This window comes from Oncorhynchus tshawytscha, linkage group LG15 (assembly GCF_018296145.1).
Source record: "Oncorhynchus tshawytscha isolate Ot180627B linkage group LG15, Otsh_v2.0, whole genome shotgun sequence".
In the NCBI taxonomy this organism is placed as follows: domain Eukaryota; kingdom Metazoa; phylum Chordata; class Actinopteri; order Salmoniformes; family Salmonidae; genus Oncorhynchus; species Oncorhynchus tshawytscha.
The window spans coordinates 28,134,791-28,159,503 of NC_056443.1; the positions used below are offsets into that span (position 1 = coordinate 28,134,791).

At 43.1% G+C, this 24,713-nt stretch overlaps 1 protein-coding gene across 1 annotated transcript in view; it reads right to left on the bottom strand.

The window, feature by feature from the left end:
- The window catches only part of LOC112214891 (neurexin-2-like), a 1,125,107-nt gene that overhangs the window by 537,332 nt on the left and 563,062 nt on the right, over nt 1–24,713 (bottom strand). The window contains 2 exon segments of the mRNA XM_042298402.1: nt 1,183–1,621; nt 15,651–15,812. Coding sequence (XP_042154336.1) covers nt 1,183–1,621; nt 15,651–15,812 — 601 coding nt within the window.

The window sequence follows — 24,713 nt, forward strand, 5'->3', positions numbered from 1 at the left end:
GCTTTAAGACAGGACAGAGAGAGAGGCAGGCCGAGAGGGCTGAGAGGTGTGTAGAACAGCTTTAAGACAGGACAGAGAGAGAGGCAGGCCGAGAGGGCTGAGAGGTGTGTAGAACAGCTTTAAGACAGGACAGAGAGAGAGGCAGACAGAGATGGCTGAGAGGTGTGTAGAACAGCTTTAAGACAGGACAGAGAGAGAGGCAGACAGAGATGGCTGAGAGGTGTGTAGAACAGCTTTAAGACAGGACAGAGAGAGAGGCAGGCCGAGAGGGCTGAGAGGTGTGTAGAACAGCTTTAAGACAGGACAGAGAGAGAGGCAGGCAGAGATGGCTGAGAGGTGTGTAGAACAGCTTTAAGACAGGACAGAGAGAGAGGCAGACAGAGATGGCTGAGAGGTGTGTAGAACAGCTTTAAGACAGGACAGAGAGAGAGGCAGGCAGAGAGGGCTGAGAGGTGTGTAGAACAGCTTTAAGACAGGACAGAGAGAGAGGCAGGCCGAGAGGGCTGAGAGGTGTGTAGAACAGCTTTTAGACAGGACTGAGAGAGGCAGGCAGAAGGGGTGGAAAGGTGTGTGGAACAGCTTTAAGACAGGACTGAGAGAGAGGCAGACAGAGATGGCTGAGAGGTGTGTAGAACAGCTTTAAGACAGGACAGAGAGAGAGGCAGACAGAGATGGCTGAGAGGTGTGTAGAACAGCTTTTAGACAGGACAGAGAGAGAGGCAGGCAGAGATGGCTGAGAGGTGTGTAGAACAGCTTTTAGACAGGACAGAGAGAGGCAGGCAGAAGGGGTGGAAAGGTGTGTGGAACAGCTTTTAGACAGGACTGAAGGACAGGAAGATAAGAAATAGAACAGGTGGATGACGGAGAATGAGTATACATCACAGGAGGTTGGTGGCACCTTAATTGGGGAGGACGGGCTGGAGCGGAATAAGTGGAATGGTATCAAATTCATCAAACATATGGTCTACATGTGTTTGATGGCATTTCATTTGCTCCGTTTCAGCCATTATTATGAGCTGTCCTCCCTTCAGAATCTTCCACTGGTATACAGTACATAGTCTGTATTTATGTGTACATCTCCGCAACATAAGAGTAGTTACAATGGCTTCCTAGCTTGTACATGAATATGTCGTAACGTAGAAAAGTACTGACGTATTGCTTTATAGATGTTCATATCCTCACCTTTCCTCCCTTCCCTCTGGAAGTCCACATGGCACCACTCCCCGTCGTTCACCTTCTTATTACTGGTCTTCAGCTTGATACTCCCAGATCCCATGTCCATTAGCAGGTAGAGAAACCCATCCAACAGCTCCATGGCGAAGTAGTCTGACTTCATGTCACGACCTGGTTTCTGCTCTTTAGGACCCTGGGTGCGCCCGTGGCTAAACAGGAGCAGCCCGCTGGGTTCTGTGGTGCGGAAGTCGAAGGAGATGGAGCCTGTTTTCTTGGTGTTCCACTTGGGCAGGGCGATGAAGGACTCTGGGGACTCAAAGGTGACGGGGTCCAGGGCGGCCACGTCCTCACAACGGAAAACAAGATCTCCGTTCAGGCTGATCTTAGGGTCCCGCTCGATGGCCAGCCGGGAGAGTTCTAGCTTGAAGTCGTTATTCTTGTATACCACCTACAGGGAAAGGGGGAAGGCGATAGAAACAATTGGATTTAGTATTGTCAGCTGATGTTTACCTTCTGTATGCTGTGCTAGCAATCATAGACCCCACATGAATGTGGGAAAGAGAAGTTATGCATACAAAGGCCTACTGCTTAGTTTTATATTGATAGGTTTGACAAAGACTACGCCCAACAATGCATCAGGGACTTTGAATGTGAATAAATATATAACACACTAGTCTTTGAATACTGATGCTGTCTAGCTTTTCTTGGAAAGAAAATGTGTCCATGATAGTTTACACTGCTTTACAATTCAAAATGCACTTCACTCCCTTCACGTCGAATTTAGCATCTCAAGGTCTATATGCCTAGAATTTTCAAAGGACTAACCGTAGACATTAAAAGAAGTGTGGCGTTTGTTTGTGTGAATATGACACATAGTTTAGCAAACTCAATTATTCACAATGGCACTCTGGGAGATCTCAAGTTGCAGGATGAAGGGAATAAAACAAGGGATAAACTAGACGCCTACAGACTAATGCAAATTCCTGACAGACTTGATTATAAAAAGTGTCTACATTGTCCTGGGTGTCTCCATTCATAATGTAAAGTATTAGGTGTTAAAACTCTGGATAGTGTGTTAAGCTGTCTTCGGGTGTATTTTCTTCCTGCAGCTTCTTCTGATAGGTACATAGACCATGATGATTGCTGTCATCGGATAGATGCTGGAAAGGTGGCACACTGTGAAACCGCTATATGAAAACACCTCTTTGACACAGGGTGAAGAGACAGCAAGAGAGTGGGCTCTTGTCCCAGAGCTCTTAACGCATACACATACACACACACACACACACACACACACACACACACACACACACACACACACACACACACACACACACACACACACACACACACACACACACACACACACACACACACACACACACACACACACACACACACACACACACACACACACACACACACACACACAAACACACACACACACACACAGACACACACACACACACACACACACGCAAACCACATTGACCACACGCAGGCTCCTAGACACACAAGCCCAAACACTGTCCCCTGAAAGTAGTGCTTTTAGAGTCGTGTTAGAAAGATTCCCAGTCCAAGCACAGGCTCCAATTTCTTCTATCCTATCAAGACAGTGCAGAGATACTGCAAAGTCAGCAACAAAAATGGACCAGCTGAAATCTCAGGGTTCACTGAAATTATTTTAAAACCCCCGAAAGTCAATTGATGCACCGGTGTGTACATTTAAGTTACAAAAACAATTGCCAGCAAAAACCGCCAGTGTCACACTTCCGCATCTGCGGTGAATGTTGCCAGAGCTAGAGCGGTGTTTGTTTTACTCTATGACCCCCACAAGTGTGCCTTGTTAAAAGTTTGTGGAATCTCTTTCTTTGAAATGCGTTTGAGCCAATCAGTTGTGTTGTGACAAGGTACCGGTGGTATACAGAAGATTAGCCCTATTTGGTAAAAGACCCAAGTCCATATTATGGCAAGAGCAGCTTAAATAAGCAAAGAGAAATGACAGTCCATCATTACCTTAAGAACGGAAGGCCAGTCTATACGGAAAATTTCAAGAACTTTGAAAGTTTCTTCAAGTGCAGTCGCAAAAACAATCAAGCGCTATGATGAAACTGTCTCTCACGAGGAACGCCACAGGAAAGGAAGACTGTGAGAGAAAAATTCCGTACTTACCTGATTTATTTGATATGAATGGTTAACAATTAATATTTAACTAATAGTAAGACATTTCTGACCTACTAATGCTGTTTTTACGGTCTCCTCTCTAGTTCCCTGCAGCTAATCTGGGCATATGGTTATTAGAGATGGCTTGAGCTGACAAATGAGTTAAAGACTGCATTACATAGAAAAGATTTTACTAGAGATATCTTAGGAGTAGAACAATCCCTCATCGTCTCAAAATAATCCTTGCATCTGGGAAACTAAGCCAGGGTGGGGGTAAGACAACACCCCCGTGCAGATAAAAACAGGATGAACCCAGAGTGGCTTATGTTGCCCCAATCTGCATGGAAGGGGTGGAACCAACCATGACTAAACATTCTTAGATCAGCCTTATAAAGAACTCTGCATTTGTATAAAGGTTAGGCTACTCAGGCCAACAGTCAAGACTGTGGGGTTGACTAGTCTCATTATTGCAATAATTAATTGATATTAAATAAAGATGATTGTTTGAAGAAATAACAAAGTCTCTCTCAGTATGAATTTCCAGGACAAGACCCAGAGGTACCTCTGTTGCAAAGGATAAGTACATTAGAGTAACCAGCCTCAGAAATAAATGCTTCACAGACTTCTAGCAACAGACACATCTCAACATCAACTGTTCAGAGGAGACTGCATCAATCAGGCCTTCATGGTCGAAATTCTGCAAAGAAACCACTACAAAAGGACACCAATAACAAGAAGAGATTTGCTTGAGTCAAGAAACACGAGCATTGGACATTAGACTGGTGGAAATCTGTCCTTTGGTCTGATGGATCAGACTCTGTGATGAGACACAGAGTAGGTGAACATGTGTGGTTCCCACCGTGAATCATGGAGGAGGTGTGATGGTGTGGGGGAGCTTTGATGGTGACACTGTCTGTGATGTATTTAGAATTCAAGCAACAGTTAACCAGCATGGCCACCACAGCATTCTGCAGCGATATGCCATCCCATCTGGTTTGCTCTTAGTGGGACTATCATCTGTTTTTCAACAGGTCAATGACCCAACACACCTCCAAGCTAGTATAGGGGATATTTGACCAAGAAGGAAAGTTATGGAGTGCTGCATCAGATAACCTGGCCTCCACAACCAACTGACCACAACCCAAATGAGATGGTTTGGGATGAGTTAGCAGGGTAGCCTATTGGTTAGAGCGTTGGGCTAGTAACCGGAAGGTTGCAAGTCCAAACCCCGAGCTGACAAGGTACAAATATGTTGTTCTGCCCCTGAACAGGCAGTTAACCCACTGTTCCTAGGCTGTCATTGAAAATAAGAATTTGTTCTTAACTGACTTGCCTAGATAAATAAAGGTCAAATAAATAAAAGAGTGATGGAAAAGCAGCCAACAAGTGCTCAGCATATGTGGGAACTCCTTCAAGAGTGTTGGAAATGCATTCCAGGTGAAGCTGGTTGAGAGAATGCCAAGAGTGTGCAAAGATGTCATCTAGGCAAAGGGTGGCTACTTTGAAAAATCTAAAATCTATTTTGACATTCTGTTAAAGGTCATCAAAGCATCCCTGAGTACTCCTCTTTTCAGTTCACTGCAGCTAGCGACTGGAACGAGCTGCAACAAACACTCACACTGGACCATTTTATCTCCATCTCTTCATTCAAAGACTCAATCATGGACACGCTTACTGACATTTGTGGCTGTTTCACGTGATGTTTTTTTGGCTATACCTTCATGCCCTTTGTCTGTGCCCAATAGTGTTTGTACCATGTTTTGTGCTGCTACCATGTTGTGCTGCTGCATGTTGCTAACATGTTGTTGTCATGTTGCTACCATTCTGTGTTTTCATGTGTTGCTACCATGCTATGTTGTTGTCTTAGGTCTCTCTTTATGTAGTGTTGTGGTGTCTCTCTCTTGTCGTGATGTGTGTTTTGTCCTAGATTTTTCTAGATTTTTTTTTATCCCAGCCCCCATCCCTACCTACAGGAGGTATTTTGGTAGGCCGTCATTGTAGGACATACCTAGGAGTCTGGTTAGACTGTAAACTCTCCTTCCAGACTCACATTAAGCATCTCCAATCCAAAATTAAATTTAGAATCGGCTTCCTATATCGCAACAAGGCCTCCTTCACTCATGCCACCAAACATACCCTAGTAAAACTGACTATACTACCTACCGATCCTTGACTTCGGTGATGTCATTTACAAAATAGCCTCCAACACTCTACTCAGCAATCTGGATGTAATCTGTCACAGTGCCATCCGTTTTGTCACCAAAGCCCCATATACTACCCACCGTTGCGACCTGTACGCTCTCGTTGGCTTGCCCTCACTACATATCCGTCGCCAAACCCACTGGCTGCAGGTCATCTATAAGTCTTTGCTAGCTAAAGCCCCACCTTATCTCAGCTCACTGGTCACCATAGCAACACCCACCCGTAGCACGCGCTCCAGCAGGTATATTTCACTGGTCATCCCCAAAGCCAACACATCCTTTGGCCGCCTTTCCTTCCAGTTCTCTGCTGCCAATGACTGGAATGAATTGTAAAAATCACTGAAACTGGAGTCTTATATCTCCCTCTCTAACTTTAAGCATCAGCTGTCAGAGCAGCTTACCGATCACTGTACCTGTAGTACACAGCCAATCTGTAAATAACACACCCAACTACCTCATCCCCATATTATTACGTACCCTCTTTCTCTTTTGCACCCCAGTATCTCTACTTGCACATCATCATCTGCACATCTGTCACTCCAGTATTAATGCTAAATTATAATTATTTTCACCTCTATGGCCTGTTTGTTGCCTACTCTTCTACATTTGCACACATTGTACGTAGATTTTTAAATTTTTTAAATTTTCTATTGTGTTATTGACTGTACGTTTATTTTTGTGTAACTCTGTGTTACCCCATGTGTAACTGTGTTGTTTTTGTCACACTGCTTTGTTTTACCTTGACCAGGTAGCAGTTGTAAATGAGAACTTGTTCTCAACTAGCCTGCCTAGTTAAATAAAGGTGATATAAAAATAGATAAAATCAAAAATTGTAAATAAGAATTTGTTCTTAACTGACTTGCCTTGTTAAATGGTAAATAAAAACATTTAAAAAATGTAACACTTTTTTGGTTACTACATGACTCCATATGTGTTATTTCACTGATGTCTTCACTACCCCCCAACGTCTTAGAAATAATGAAACATGACAACTGGAGAGTTCCTCAACTCACTTCTCCCATTTCAACATTTAATACAAGCAGCAAATCTCTCCTTTCCCTCTCCTCCATAGCTCTACTTACTGTGAAACTGACTTATTTGTTTCTCTTTTTCATAGTTACAGCAGGCTTGGCTACCTCAGTGAGCATTTGATTGAGCCTAACCTGAGTGCTGCATAGGCAGGTGTTTGCACTTCCGGGACCAATTCATTGATTTTATTGCACCAGACATAGCTCAGGCAAGCCCAGCCAAAGTATTTCATGGAAAACAACTACTAATTGAACCCAGGTCTGAACTCTGGCAGCTAAACTCCAGAGGTTGGGGATACAACTTCTGCCCTGTGGACTTCACAATCTCGTCATTAGGATGGATTAGCGAGGCTAATAAGCTATGCAAACACTGTTTTGGCAGTCAACGAACCAGCCACAGCAGACTTAACTCAAGGTGTTAGATACAGAGTGAGGGAAGGACAAGACAAATAAGGAGACGAGGATGAGGACGATCCCTCACAATGCTGGTATTGTGATGTCTGAGATGCCAGACCGAGTGAGTCAGGGGACAAAGACAGTGATGAAAGCCTTCTTTCAGCCAAGAGGGCTATGAGACAATTCCTGTCTGGCTCTATTATAACACAGCCTGTAAGAGAGTGTCTGGCTTTATAAAGAGACACATTTCAGGAATCACTTCTTTTACAAGTCAGTGTGAGGTCTGTAGACATTACAGTACTGTAAAGTACAACAGCAATAATCAAACTTTCAATGAACTTCAGCGAGTTTAGTGGCAAGACGGCCTCTGTGTCCATCTGAACACCATTTCTAAGGTTCTATACTAAGATAACCCTTTTATCACTTTCCTGAAGTTATTTAACGACTTCAGCCAATAACTTTTGCCAGAATGTCTGTCTGAATCGATGACGTGTATCGGCTTAGGGGTTTTCACTGTTCTGACGGCTGGCACTATCGCTGGGCCATTCCTCTTCTTCAGGGTGACTGGATTGATTTGTTTTGTCATTGAGAAACTCGGACAACCAAAGCAGCCGCTGCTGCAGTCCAGCAAGCAGCCAGCCTGCCGCAGACATAATCACTTTCACTGACACTCCTAGGCGCTGGGGACCTCGTGATAGGTGGGTGGAGGGGTGTGTGTGAGGGGGGGTGTTTGTGTGTGTGAGGGCACTAGAATAGTCTGCAGTGCCCGGACTCACCCTACTGGAATCTGAAGTCAAATGTCTACTGTTTGCTGATGATTTGGTGCTTCTGTCCCCAACCAAGGAGGACCTACAGCAGCACCTAGATCTTCTGCACAGATTCTGTCAGACCTGGGCCCTGACAGTAAATCTCAGTAAGACAAAAAAAATGGTGTTCCAAAAAAGGTTCAGTTTCCAGGAACACAAATACAAATTCCGTCTAGACACTGTTGCCCTAGAGCACACAAAAAACGATACATACCTCGGCCTAAACATCAGCGCCACAGGTAACTACCACAAAGCTGTGAATGAGCTGAGAGACAAGGCAAGAAAAGCATTCTATGCCATCAAAAGGAACATAAAATTTGACATAGAATTAGGATCTGTCTCAACATACTTGAATCAGTGAGAGAACTCATTGCCCTTTATGGTTGTGAGGGCTGGGGTCCGCTCACCAACCCAAGAATTCACAAAATGGGACAAACACCAAATTGAGACTCTGCATGCAGAGTTCTGCAAAAAAATCCTCTGCGTACAACGTAAACACCAAGTAGTGCATGCAGAGCAAATTTAGGCTGATACCCGCTAATTATCAAAATCCAGAAAAGAGACATTAAATTCTGCAACCGCGTAAAAGGAAGGGATTCCCAAACCTTCCATAACAAAGCCATCACCTACAGAGAGATGAACCTGGAGAAGAGTCCCCTAAGCAAACTGGTCCCAGGGACAGCAAAACAATTCGACCCAACCATATCACGAGAAAACAATAAGATAATTACTTGACACATCGGAAAGAATTAACAAAAAAAATGAACAAACTGGAATACCATTTGGCTCTAAACAGAGAGTACACAGTGGCAGAATACCTCACCACTGTGACTGACACAAAATTAAGGAAAGGTTTGTACTATGTATAGACTCAGTGAGCATAGCCTTGCTATTGAGAAAGGCTGCAGTAGGCAGACTGACTCTCAAGAGAAGACAGGCTATGTGCTCACTGCTCAAAAAATTAGGTGGAAACTGAGCTGCACTTCCTAACCTCCTGCCAAATGTATGATAATATTAGAGAGACATACTGTATCTCAGACAGACCCCAAAATATATTTTTTAAATTCAAATTTTGATAAACTCCCATATCTATTGGGTGAAATACCATAGTGTGCCATCAGAGCAGCAATATTTGTGACCAGTTGCCACAAGAAAAGTGCAGCCAGTAAAGAACAAACACCACAGTAAATAAAACCCATATTAATGTTTATTTATTTTCCCTTTTGTACTTTAACTATTTGCACATCATTACATCACTTTATATTGACATAATATGACATTTGAAATGTCTTTATTCTTTTGGAACTTGTGTGATATTTACTGTTCAATTTTATTGTTTATTTCACTTTTGTTTATCCATTTGACTTGCTTTGGCAATGTAAACATGTGTTTCCCATGCCAGTAAAAACCATTGAATTGAATTGATAGAGAGGGAGAGGGAGAGGGAGAGAGAGAGAGAGAGAGAGAGAGAGAGAGAGGATGTTAGCCAAAATGTCATAACATTTCCTTGTGTGTGTTTGGGTGGGTTGTTGTAAGTGTCAATGTTATTTTCTTCAGGAAAACCGACGAGGATCATTTTGAAGAGGAATAATAATTGTGTTGCCTCTATGTGTTGTAGTTTACATTCAGCTGTTTATTCAACAGCTACTTCATGTTCTGTGTTCAGAGACCATAGAGCAGCAAACAAGACCGCATTCTAATCGCTAATGGATGTTTCTCTGTTACTTACAAGCCAGCTCAAACGCATAGGCCCAAACACACATGCACACACGCACACACATACACGCATGCATGCTTGCACGCACACACACACAGTCACTCACTTACGCACGCACAGGCAATCATCCAACTCTCAACTAATTTCTCATTGTGGAGATACGATTGGGAAGGCCACCCGCTGAGGTGCCTGAGTAAAATGTGTCTGAAATGAGGGGCGGAGCGGGAGGAGAGTTTGAGGGATCCTATCATCCTACCAAGGTGAGTCTCAAAAGAGCAGTGGAAAGAGAGAGCGGGAATAAGAGAGGGATGAGAGGGGCCTTCTGCTAGTGTGGGAATCAGTCGAAGAAATCAATTTTTAATTTGGCTGTCATGATGGTATAGCTGGTGTATCAGCAACACTGGCATAGATTTAATTGCACACATGTCTGGAGAGAGAGGGAGAGGGGAGAGAGAGGGAAGAGAGAGGGATAGGAGGGAGAGGAGGGTGTGAAAGAGGGCAATAGTAAGGTCATATGTTGAGAGAAGGAGAGATGGCACAGGGGAAGACTCATTTCAGGAAACTAGGCACAGTGGGGCAAAAAAGTATTTAGTCAGCCACCAATTGTGCAAGTTCTCCCACTTAAAAAGATGAGAGAGGCCTGTCATTTTCATCATAGGTACACTTCAACTATGACAGACAAAACGAGAAAAAAAATCCAGAAAATCACATTGTAGGATTTTTAATGAATTTATTTGCAAATTATGGTGGAAAAATCCAGTAACCTTCCTGCTAGCCATGATTGGCTGACATAATGAGAGGGCTGGACATGCCGAGTGATGAGTTCGGGTTGGTCTGCCATGTAGAAGGCTTAAGTTTATTCGAGTTTGTCAGTATGTGTAGTTAATCCTGTCTAACGCAGCTTTTAAAAAAAACATATTGTGTAGTGGAACTGCGTAAGTGTTGCTCTTCACTTTTTGGGGGACCAAGTTTTGAAATCAGTGTAATTAGAGTATGATAGCTAAGAAGCTGGAGAAAACAACTGTCTCTGGATTACATCTTCAAAAGTGTCCACGGACCATTCCCACATTCTCAAAAATATAAATATTGTTTAATTATTCAAACTTTTGAGATGGGTGGGCCTAAAGTTTAAGAGGGTGTGAACGATGCTGAATGGGTGTAGACAAAGCAGTGGTCTCCAGTAGGTGTACCAAAACATTCAAAGGCCATTTTCTCAAAACTGAGGTTAAAAGTTGATCTACTTTCAAAGTAGAATTACTTTCCCATTGTTCCTCAACTGTAGCATATGATGTCATTTTCTAACTCTGAGTCTCCTCTTTTATCCAATGTAAAAAACACAATTTCAAATTTTGCTACATAAGGCCGAATCGATCCGGTCTTTCACAGATGGTAATATGGGGGGAAAGAGAGGTCTCAAGTTGAGAGAAGGAGAGATGGCAGAGAGGAAGACAGGGAGTAATATGGGGGAAAGAGAGGTCTCAAGTTGAGAGAAGGAGAGATGGCAGAGAAGAAGACAGATGGTAATATGGGGGGAAAGAGAGGTCACAAGTTGAGAGAAGGAGAGATGGCAGAGAGGAAGACAGGTAGTAAATATGGGGGAAAGAGAGGTCTCAAGTTGAGAGAAGGAGAGATGGCAGAGAGGAAGACAGATGGTAATATGGGGGAAAGAGAGCAAAGGTGAGAACAACACCGGAGGGGGATTTCACTCCACCCCCAAAAAAACTCTCACCAAAAAAGACATGCAAACACACATCACACACCCACAGTGTTACCTGAGAACAATACAAGTCACATCACACACCCACAGTGTTACCTGAGAACAATACAAGTCACATCACACACCCACAGTGTTACCTGAGAACAATACAAGTCACATCACACACCCACAGTGTTACCTCAGATCAATACAAGTCACATCACACACCCACAGTGTTACCTCAGATCAATACAAGTCACATCACACACCCACAGTGTTACCTCAGAACAATACAAGTCACATCACACACCCACAGTGTTACCTCAGATCAATACAAGTCACATCACACACCCACAGTGTTACCTCAGATCAATACAAGTCACATCACACACCCACAGTGTTACCTCAGATCAATACAAGTCACATCACACACCCACAGTGTTACCTCAGATCAATACAAGTCACATCACCCACCCACAGTGTTACCTGAGATCAATACAAGTCACATCACATACCCACAGTTTTACCTCAGATCAATACAAGTCACATCACACACCCACAGCGTTACCTCAGATCAATACAAGTCACATCACACACCCACAGTGTTACCTCAGATCAATACAAGTCACATCACACACCCACAGTGTTACCTGAGATCAATACAAGTCACATCACACACCCACAGTGTTACCTCAGATCAATACAAGTCACATCACACATCCACAGTGTTACCTGAGAACAATACAAGTCACATAACACACCCACAGTGTTACCTGAGAACAATACAAGTCACATCACACACCCACAGTGTTACCTCAGATCAATACAAGTCACATCACACACCCACAGTGTTACCTGAGATCAATACAAGTCACATCACATACCCACAGTTTTACCTCAGATCAATACAAGTCACATCACACACCCACAGCGTTACCTCAGATCAATACAAGTCACATCACACACCCACAGTGTTACCTCAGATCAATACAAGTCACATCACACACCCACAGTATTACCTGAGATCAATACAAGTCACATCACACACCCACAGTGTTACCTCAGATCAATACAAGTCACATCACACATCCACAGTGTTACCTGAGAACAATACAAGTCACATAACACACCCACAGTGTTACCTGAGAACAATACAAGTCACATCACACACCCACAGTGTTACCTCAGATCAATACAAGTCACATCACACACCCACAGTGTTACCTCAGATCAATACAAGTCACATCACACACCCACAGTGTTACCTCAGAACAATACAAGTCACATCACACACCCACAGTGTTACCTCAGATCAATACAAGTCACATCACACACCCACAGTGTTACCTCAGATCAATACAAGTCACATCACACACCCACAGTGTTACCTCAGATCAATACAAGTCACATCACACACCCACAGTGTTACCTGAGATCAATACAAGTCACATCACACACCCACAGTGTTACCTGAGATCAATACAAGTCACATCACATACCCACAGTGTTACCTCAGATCAATACAAGTCATATCACACACCCACAGTGTTACCTCAGATCAATACAAGTCACATCACACACCCACAGTGTTAGCTCAGATCAATACAAGTCACATCACACACCCACAGTGTTACCTCAGATCAATACAAGTCACATCACACACCCACAGTGTTACCTCAGATCAATACAAGTCACATCACACACCCACAGTGTTACCTCAGATCAATACAAGTCACATCACACACCCACAGTGTTACCTCAGATCAATACAAGTCACATCACACACCCACAGTGTTACCTGAGATCAATACAAGTCACATCACACACCCACAGTGTTACCTGAGATCAATACAAGTCACATCACACACCCACAGTGTTACCTCAGATCAATACAAGTCACATCACACACCCACAGTGTTACCTCATATCAATACAAGTCACATCACACACCCACAGTGTTACCTGAGATCAATACAAGTCACATCACACACCCACAGTGATACCTGAGAACAATACAAGTCAATTCACACACCCACAGTGTTACCTGAGAACAATACAAGTCAATTCACACACGCACAGTGTTAACTAAGAACAAAACAAGTCAATTCACACACCCACAGTGTTACCTGAGAACAATACAAGTCACATCACACACCCACAGTGTTACCTGAGAACAATACAAGTCACATCACACACCCACAGTGTTACCTAAGAACAAAACAAGTCAATTCACACACCCACAGTGTTACCTAAGAACAATACAAGTCAATTCACACATCCACAGTGTTACCTGAGAACAAAACAAGTCAATTCACACACCCACAGTGTTACCTGAGAACAAAACAAGTCACATCACACACCCACAGTGTTACCTGAGAACAATACAAGTCACATAACACACCCACAGTGTTACCTGAGAACAATACAAGTCACATCACACATCCACAGTGTTACCTGAGAACAATACAGGCCACATCACACATCCACAGTGTTACCTGAGAACAATACAAGTCACATCACACATCCACAGTGTTACCTAAGAACAATACAAGTCAATTCACACATCCACAGTGTTACCTGAGAACAATACAAGCCACATCACACATCCACAGTGTTACCTGAGAACAATACAAGCCACATCACACATCCACAGTGTTACCTAAGATCAATACAGGCCACATCACACATCCACAGTGTTACCTGAGAACAATACAAGTCACATCACACATCCACAGTGTTACCTGAGAACAATACAATATACACTTTCATTCTTTAAGGCTCTTCTCTGGATACTACTTTTTCCTTTCTGTCTTCTAACTCACTCCCTCCATCGCTCTCTCGCTCTCTCCTCTCTCACTCTATCCTCTCTCTCAATCTCTCTTCTATCTCAATCTATCCTCTCTCTCTCCTATCTCACTCTCTCTCCTATCTCACTCTCTCTCCTATCTTACTCTCTCTCTCCTATCTCACTCTCTCTCTCCTATCTCACTCTCTCTTTCTCTCTCTCTCTTCTATCTCACATACTCCTCTCTTCTTCCCTTCATTGGATATCTTGCTCCTGGAGGCTCCTGGCCAAGCGTATCAAAGGCCTTTTGCGCCACTGGGAACTTGAAAGCACAGCCACAGCCCTGACACAAGACTTGTAATTCTGCCCACAGTATTGGCCAACAGGATGAAACGGCCTACAGTCTGAAAGCAGCACATTTCTTTCTTTCTTTCTCCCTTCCTTCTCTCGCTCTCTCCCTCTACTCACTATTTTTTCTCTTCCTCTCTCTCCCCCCTTCTCTCTCACTCTCTCTCTTTCCCCCTCTCTCTCTCCAGTCACTCTTCTCTCTGTCCTCTCTCCCTTTTTCCTCTCTCCCTCTTTCCTCTCTCTCCAGTCACTCTTCTCTCTGTCCTCTCTCCCTCTTTCCTCTCTCTCCAGTCACTCTTCTCTCTGTCCTCTCTCCCTCTTTCCTCTCTCTCTCTCCACTCGCTCTTCTCTCTCTCCCTCTTTCCTCTCTCTCTCTCTACTTGCTCTTCTCTCTTTCCTCTCTCTCCCTCTTTCCTCTCTCTCTCTCTCCACTTGCTCTTCTCTCTTTCCTCTCTCTCTCTCCCCCCTCTCTTATTTCTCCTTAATTCATGTCTGCACGGTCTTCTCACTTTTACTTTGTATCCTCTCTTCCCCCATTTTTAAAATTTGTCCTTTTCCCTCTTTATCTCAGTATGCTTCTTCACCTTCCCTTTCCCTAATTTCTACTCGTCCTCTGCCTCCTTTCCCTCTGTTTGGGAATTGAATGTATAATCATCAGCATCTTCATAAGACTAGAATTGCTTTGGGAGGATGATTTGAAGAGGGAATTTCCCAAATAGCAACCAAAACAATGAAAATGTAATTACTATATGATTCATTAAATCTGATGAAACAATAATGACTTATTCAATCAGATAACGTTTATAAGGAAAGTATTGCTGTCCTATTCCCATCTGTTCCTCTATAAGTAATTTCATTGGAGCGGTCTTCTTCTCAGCTTGTTGAGTTATGGCTTGGAGCCTTATTGGGGACATTTTTTTTGTTCATACCAACTATGGGGATTTATCAATCTACTTCCTCTTAGAGTTAGGATAATAACTTAGCGTCCCTGAGACAATATCCAGCCTGTTAATAGGGGGAGTTATGATGCATCTAAAAGCCGGTCCTAGACCTCTCTCTCTCTCTCTCTCTCACCCCACACACACACACACACACACACACACACCCACACACACACACACACACACACACACACACACACACACACACACACACACACACACACACACACACACACACACACACACACACACACACACACACACACACACACACACACTAGCTCACATTACATCTGTGTGGACAGTTTGTGTACGCAAGCAAATATGTCAGTGTGTGTGTGTGTGTGTGTGTCTGATTCCCCCCTCGATCCCCAGTACTGAACCAGAGACACTCACGTCTTTGAGGCAGCCCATGAAGTTGTTGCTGACAGGTGATCCGGGCAGGTCCGCAGTATTGGGACTCCCCCCAATGTAGAAGAAGTCATCTGATCCCAACATGGTATAGTCCTCCTGGGTATAACCAGTAGTGGTCAAAATACCATCCACTGATATGGTCACCTGGTACGGGCACGGCCCAACAGACACAGGTAGGTATAGAGGGATAGATAGATGGAGAGAGACAAAAAAGAGAGAAAGAGTAGAGGAGTGGAGTGGAGGAGGGGAAAGGAAGGAGTTGGATTAAACACTGGCGGTAGGCGGGTCTGTCCCCTACGGTGGGACGTTACTCGCAGTTTACTCGCGTTTGTGCAGCTCAGGGGGGAGTCGCTCGGGAATGCAGTTGCTGGGGTTGACCACTGGGACGGCGCTGTTTTCACTCTCTAATAACAGGTCTCAAGGGCATATTATTTTACCACTTTACAAACTGCACCACTGATAATATCCACACATTGTTAAATGCATGCCCTTGCAGGGTTAAACAACTGATAAACCTCAACGTTTGACTATTCTTTCTGCGTTCCCAGTTGAACATAACCTCAATCAAGAGAATCTGAGGATAAAAATAACTTTCTTTGAATATTTAATTGCCAAATGTCGCGTCTTTTGTGTGAGGTTCTGGGTGTGAGCGGCATCTTTGATCACTGACAGAGTGGAAACCACCAGGCTGAATCAAACGTACACCGCCAGAAGTCTGATGGAGGGGAGATACCGCCGACTGAGAAGAGAAACACGCCTTTGTTTTCCTTTCATGGAACGTAAAAAGGCGGCAACCGTCTGTTTTAAAGGCTCCCTCAGGCCCTTCGGGGGAAGATTGTCAGTTTTTGACAGAAAGGCACCAGGCACGTAGACATATTAATTCCCTCTGTCTACAGAATGTTAAGTTCTGAGTCTATTCATTAGTATTTCCAAGACACCAAAATATCCTTCAGTGCATAGTCACTGTGAGTTGACCTTAATTTGATTTGAGATGAGAGGGGGACTCTTTAACATGTAACACCAGGCTCTGCCTTAGCTCCAGACTACTCAGGGTGGGGGAGGAAATCAGACATGAAATCTGTCCAGTTGAAGTTACAACGCAGTGTGAATAGATAAAAATACCCCATTTGCCTTGTAACGGACTTATATATTATATGCAGTGTTTATAATTAAATGTCCAACCATTATAATAATGAATGTTTTGATGCCTGTTTTGACGACTGAGGAACACTGTAACTGTGTTTGCCAGGAGTTTTGTGGAAACAGATCAGTGTCTTGCCAAGTGACTCGATTTGGATCTGATACAGTCCGATACTAATTTAATTTATAGTGTAATTAGACTAATAGTCCTGGCTGGAGTCGCTACGGCGCTCTCCAATCTTTAATTTGACATCTGTTGGTCCACATACACACTGAACCACACACAAACCAACAGCCCTGCTCTGGGTTACAATGAACAACATTACATTTCCACAGTACAAATGCTACATACTGGGTGTATAGGTCGTTTGGGATTTACTGTACTTGTCCCTAATCCAGGCTGATTGGAGGTGGTAGAAAACAGACAATTATTTTCTTCTTCATTTTCTCTTTTAATACAGTAGGGGAGAGTGGGGTAAGTTGAGCCAAAGGGGTAAGTTGAGCTGCCCTTGTTTCTAGGAAACCATACACAAAATTAATAGTTTGACCAAATATTTAGGAAGAGGTCATCATTTCATGGAGTCTGTGAAGAAAGAAACCACATGGAAAAGGTGGTAAACAAGTTAAGTAAAGAAAACTGATTTTCACAAAGTTCAATTTATTTATCGTGTTAGAGGTTTCATGATGCTTGTATCTCAACCAAAGTAGATACTTTTAAGATTGTTCTATATATCAGTTGGGGTCTCTATAAGCTTCAATATGAGGTCCTAAAGCTAGTATGAAAGCAGATCCTTGTTTGCCATGGGGTAAATTGAGCCAATGGCCATGGGGTAAGTTGAGCCAATGGCCATGGGGTAAATTGAACCAATGGCCATGGGGTAAGTTGAGCCAATGGCCATGGGGTAAATTGAACCAATGGCCATGGGGTAAGTTGAGCCAATGGCCATGGGGTAAATTGAACCAATGGCCATGGGGTAAGTTGAGCCAATGGCCATGGGGTAAATTGAGCCAATGGCCATGGGGTAAATTGAGCCAATGGCCATGGGGTAAGTTGAGCCAATGGCCATGGGGTAAATTGAGCCAATGGCCATGGGGTAAATTGAGCCAATGGCCATGGGGTAAATTGAGCCAATGGCCATGGGGTAAATTGAGCCAATGGCCATGGGGTAAGTTGAGCCAATGGCAAGTTGAGCAAATTGAAGTGTTTTCTTCCCAGGTGTAATGCAAGGTATTATTGCTGGGATATGAGGTAACAACAGGGCCTATGTTAAAAGTGTTTTTAAAAAGTACAAAGTGTTTGTTAGGTGTTAAGCCTGTGTTAACATATGCTTAAAATGGATGTGTTGAATTGTGTTTGGGAAATAAAGATAGACATGATTTAAAAAAAGGTAGTGGTAATATTTAATTCAGTACAGACATTTGTAGATGGCTTAACTTACCCTGTCCTGCGGCTCAACTTACCCCATACTTACCCCATACCCGGGTAAGTTTAGCCAAAATACCACTTTGTTTTGGACAAGCTACGTTTTTAAAACTGTAATGTTTTCATGCATTCAGATATTGTCCATGGATACACAACGTCCTGAAATATATGTCAAATCAACTCAAAGTTTATTGGTCGCTAACACAGCTTTGCAGATGTTATCGCAGGTGCACTGAAATGCTTGTAGATAGGCATCACCAGCCTGAATTTAAACTAGATTACACATATCTACACACAATACCCCATAATGACAAAGTTATGTGTTTTTAGAAATGTTTGCTAATTTATTGAAAATGAAATACAGAAATCTAATTTACATAAGTATTCACACCCATTTGCTATGAACCTCCAAATTGAGCTCAGGTGCATCCAATTTCCTTTGATCATCTTTCAGATGTCACTAGAACTTGATTGGAGTCCACCTGTGGGCAATTTAACTGTTTGGACATGATTTAGAAAGAAACACACCTGTCTATATAAACTCCCACAACTGACAGTGCAGAAACTATACCATGCAGTCCAAGGAACTGTCCGTAGATCTGAGACATCTATCTGGGGAAGTGTATGAAGACCGATTCCAAGAGCACAGTGGTCTCCATCAAAGAAATGGAACGACCCAGACTCTGCCTACAGCTGGCCGTCTGACCAAATTGACCAACCGGTCAAGAAGGACATTGGTCAGGGAGGTCACCAAGAACCCTTTGACAGAACTCCACAGTTCTTTGGCTGCAAGGAAGAATGGGAGTAAATCCCCAAATCCAGATGTGCAAAGCTGATACAGACATACCCAAGATGACTCAAAGCTGACACAGACATACCCAAGATGACTCAACGCTGATACAGACATACCCAAGATGACTCAAAGCTGATACAGACATACCCAAGATGACTCAACGCTGATACAGACATACCCAAGATGACTCAAAGCTGATAGAGACATACCCAAGATGAATCAAAGCTGATACAGACATACCCAAGATGACTCAAAGCTGATACAGACATACCCAAGATGACTCAACGCTGATACAGTCATACCCAAGGTGACTCAACGCTGATACAGACATACCCAAGATGACTCAACGCTGATACAGACATACCCAAGATGACTCAAAGCTGATACAGACATAGCCAAGATGACTCAAAGCTGATACAGACATACCCAAGATGACTCAAAGCTGATACAGACATACCCAAGATGACTCAACGCTGCTACAGACATACCCAAGATGACTCAAAGCTGATACAGACATACCCAAGATGACTCAACGCTGATACAGACATACCCAAGATGACTCAACGCTGATACAGACATACCCAAGATGACTCAACGCTGATACAGACATACCCAAGATGACTCAACGCTGATACAAACATACCCAAGATGACTCAACGCTGATACAGACATACCCAAGATGACTCAACGCTGATACAGACATACCCAAGATGACTCAACGCTGATACAGACATACCCAAGATGACTCAACGCTGATACAGACATACCCAAGATGACTCAACGCTGATACAGACATACCCAAGATGACTCAACGCTGATACAGACATACCCAAGATGACTCAACGCTGATACAGACATACCCAAGATGACTCAACGCTGATACAGACATACCCAAGATGACTCAACGCTGATACAGACATACCCAAGATGACTCAACGCTGATACAGGCATACCCAAGATGACTCAACGCTGATACAGACATACCCAAGATGACTCAACGCTGATACAGACATACCCAAGATGGCTCAACGCTGATACAGACATACCCAAGATGACTCAACGCTGATACAGACATACCCAAGATGACTCAACGCTGATACAGACATACCCAAGATGACTCAACGCTGATACAGACATACCCAAGATGACTCAACGCTGATACAGACATACCCAAGATGACTCAACGCTGATACAGACATACCCAAGATGACTCAACGCTGATACAGACATACCCAAGATGACTCAACGCTGATACAGACATACCCAAGATGATACCCAAAGCTGTATTTGCCGCCAAAGGTGCTTCTACAAAGTATTGACTCGGGTGTGAATACTTATCTAAATGAGATATTTCTGTTTTTCATTTTCAATAAATGTACAAACATTTAAAAAAACATGTTTTCATTTAGTTATTACGAGGTAGTGTGTATAGATGGGTGAGGGAGAAAAATCTATTTAATCCATTTTGAATAAAGGCTGTAAAAACAAAATGTGGAATAAATAAAGGGCTTTGAATACTTTCTGAATGCACTGTATATCGATGTAGATATCTTTGTTAGAAATAATACTACATTTCCAATGAGGGAGTGATGCTGAATATCAAAAATGGCTGAACTTAGCCCACTCTCCCTCACCTGTAGGTTGATTTTGAGTATCTATTGAATCGGTTTTGTCGCTAGTTTCAAATATTCAACATTTTCTGTCAATTGAGATGAATTGTAGCCTACGAAAAGGGAACAGACATTACATTGTGGTCTGTAAAACAATTTAGATCAAAATATTTCTTCAGCAATGTTTACCAATCAAATACTATAGACATCTCCATACAGACAACTCAATGTTCTGGCAAATGACTGGTTTATAATAACAGTTTTCCCTCATTGAAATCAATAACAGACCAGTTGAGTACCAAACTGTGAATACCAAACAAGCAAAAAATCTATTTACATTCAACTTTTCTAACTTCACCAACACTTCATTAAACATTTATACAAATATGCCTGAGTTGAAAGTGAAAACCATGATGCCTTGTTCTTTTGAGGTCCTGAAAAGAGCCCTGACAACAACTGCACTCCAAATGTCTCGTCCCCAGCAGAGCGCTCGGCTATTCCTTTTTATTTGGTCCTTTTAGTTTTTTTTTGACGTACTTCCCTCGAAACAGGACAACCCATTTTTATGTCTGCTGTCACTACTTGAGGAGAATATATAGAGGTCAGTTTTGGTTATAGGAGACGTGGAAGAGGAGGTGGTGGAGGTGGAGTTGGGCACATCCCTGGTCTTCCTGGGGATGCAGGGCTGTCGATATGTTCGCCTGAGGGCAACGGCTCTGGAGGGGGAGGGGTCCTGTGGGGGGAGGAGACTGAGGGGGGAGAAGGGAGGAGGGTCAATGTTACCGGCTATCAGTCTTTCGAGAAGAATCATAGCCCAATTGGCCCAATTTATTCCAACACAGGGGGTTGGTTGGTGGAACCTTAATTGGGGAGGACGGGCTTGTGGTAATGGTTGGAGCAGAATAAGTGAAATGGTATCAAACACATGGTTTCCATGGTTTCCATGTGTTTGATGCCATTCCATTTGCTCTGCTCCAGCATTATTATGAGCCATCCTCCCCTTAGCAGCCTCCACTGGATTCCAAGTACGAGTGAGTTTGACACAAAAAAACAGGGATCCATCGCAATTGAGTTCTCACTCCACGAACAACACAACCTCTTCTTGGCTGTTAGTTGAACTCATTTCCGGGACAGAATAAGATACGAACTGCAGCAATTAAGGCAGTTTTGGCAGCGGGCCCTGTGTGTTTAGCTGTGTGGTGGTTGTCGGTGTAGCGCTACGGTAGCCTGGCACTGGGTCCAGTAGTTAGCATCATTAGAGGGCTGTTAATGGAGGGAGCGTCAGCCAGCTGCCAGCCACCTGTGAGGATCACAGCTGAAAGAGGAATATAGGAGATTAGCACTGGTTTTAGCCCCATCTCTCTCTCTTTCTCGTCCTCTCTCACCGTTTTGCCTGCCCCTCTGTATTCAGAGCCTCTCAGATCACCCATTCATGCAAGAAAAAGTAACAAGACGTAGTTAACGTCGTCTCCATTTAACTATGTTTAAAAAAAATACTGTTTCCTGGCAATATACCTACATGTGTTATGCTGTTAATTGTTCCAAGTTGGTTATCTCCATTTGTCCATGTGATAAGATATACAGTTGAATCAAGGGAACTGGCTTTTGGCCAGAGCAAATGTCTACAGAATATTAAGGGCGGTACTGGAGGTATTGCCTCAGTCTTCAGCTTAACAGAATATTATTGTTTGGCTTGATGTTGCTTGTGGTTGCATCATCAACCATTGGTCGTCATCATTAATTTGCCTGAGACTAACTGGTGATGACATCACAGCTAGCTGCTGGTTCAAAACGTTTTAAATACTACTAGAGAGTATGTGCCTGGATATTTCTCTTGAGCCTTTCTTAGTTTGTATCTCTGAATGTCCATTTGTCTGGAATCCAACAGCTCTTTCATACACAGTGTAGTCAGCCCCTCCTCTCTGCCTGACCTAAAAGGAGATGGAAAATTCAGCATCGTCACAAGCACTTCCTGAACTCACCACCTGTCATGTAACCTGTTACTATCTCCCTCTCCATCTGTCTCAGACAAACACACACAATGTTGTGCATGTAAACACATACAGTTGAAGTCAGAAGTTTACATACACTTAGGTTGGAGTCATTAAAACTCGTTTTTCAACCACTCCACAAATGTCTGGTTAATAAACTATAGTTTTGGTAAGTTGATTAGGACATCTACTTTGTGCATGTCGCAAGTAATTTTTCCAACAATTGTTTACAGACAGATTATTTCACTTATAATTCATTGTATCACAATTCCAGTGGGTCAGAAGGTTACATACACCTGTGTACATGTGGATGTATTTCAAGGTCTACCTTCAAACACAGTGCCTTTGCTTGACAACATGGGAAAATCAAAAGAAATCCGCCAAGACCTCAGAAAAACAATTGTAGACCTCCACAAGTCTGGTTCATCCTTGGGAGCAAGTTCCAAACGCCTGAAGGTACCACGTTCATCTATACAAACAATAGTACGCAAGTATAAACCCCATGGGACCACGCAGTCATCATACCGCTCAGGAAGGAGTCTCCTAGAGAGGAACGTACTTTGGTGTGAAAAGTGCAAATCAATCCCAGAACAGCAGCAAAGGACCTTGTGAAGATAATGGAGGAAACAGGTACAAAAGTATCTATATCCACAGTAAAACGTGTCCTATATAGACATAACCTGAAATGCCGCTCAGCAAGGAAGAAGCCACTGCCCCAATACTGCCATAAAAAAATTGTGGGCAAAACTGAAAAAGCGTGTGTGAGTAAGGAGGCCTACAAATCTGATTCAGTTACACCAGCTCTGTCAGGAGGAATGGGCCAAAATTCACTCAACCTATTGTGGAAAGCTTGTAGAAGGCTACCTGAAACGTTTGACCCAAGTTAAACCATGTAAAGGCAATGCTACCGAATACTAATTGAGTGTATGTAAACTTCTGACCCACTTTTCCCACTGGGAAAAATAAAAGCTGAAATAAATCATTCTCCCTACTAGTATTCAGACATTTCATATTCTTAAAATGGTGGTGATCCTAACTGACCTAAGACAGGGAATTTTTACTAGGGTTAAATGTCAGGAATTGTGAAAAACTGAGTTTAAATGTATTTGGCTAAGATGTATGTAAACTTCCGACTTCAACTGTACCATACACACACAGACACACACACCGTCTCATCCAAGCTTGGCCTTGTTCGAATGACTCTCTGGTGATTGACGTTTGCTGTGTCCTCGTTAAAGGATCAATAACATCTCAATTTCACTTTTTAAAGGCTGAAACCCCATCATGAAAGACTAACCTACCTTCACCTGACTACCCATCATGAAAGACTAACCTACCTTCACCTGACTACCCATCATGAAAGACTAACCTACCTTCACCAGACTACCCATCATGAAAGACTAACCTGTCTTCAGCTGACTACCCATCATGAAAGTCTAACCTGTCTTCAGCTGACTACCCATAATGAAAGTCTAACCTGCCTTCAGCTGACTACCCATCATGAAAGACTAACCTGTCTTCAGCTGACTACCCATCATGAAAGTCTAACCTGCCTTCAGCTGACTACTCATCATGAAAGACTAACCTGTCTTCAGCTGACTACTCATCATGAAAGACTAACCTGTCTTCAGCTGACTACCCATCATGAAAGACTAACCTGTCTTCAGCTGACTACTCATCATGAAAGACTAACCTGTCTTCAGCTGACTACTCATCATGAAAGACTAACCTGTCTTCAGCAGACTACCCATCATGAAAGTCTAACCTGTCTTCAGCAGACTACTCATCATGACAGTCTTTCTAAGAATATTTGTTGTATGACATGCCAAGCCTTGTTCGGATGAGATATTGATGATGTTTTATACTGCGCCAGAGAATGAAACAATCCTATTAGATGAATGGAGCGCCAGTCAAAGGCAGCACATTTTCTCAAAGTGTTGCTAAACATATAACTAGGTGGCTAACACTTCTAGAGCCCTTTACTTTGAACAAGGCCCAAGACATTTTGTGCTGGCGCCAGCATTACATGGTAAAGCCTATTCGTTTAACACATACGAGGTCTGGATCATGTCCTCATGGCTGCAACAC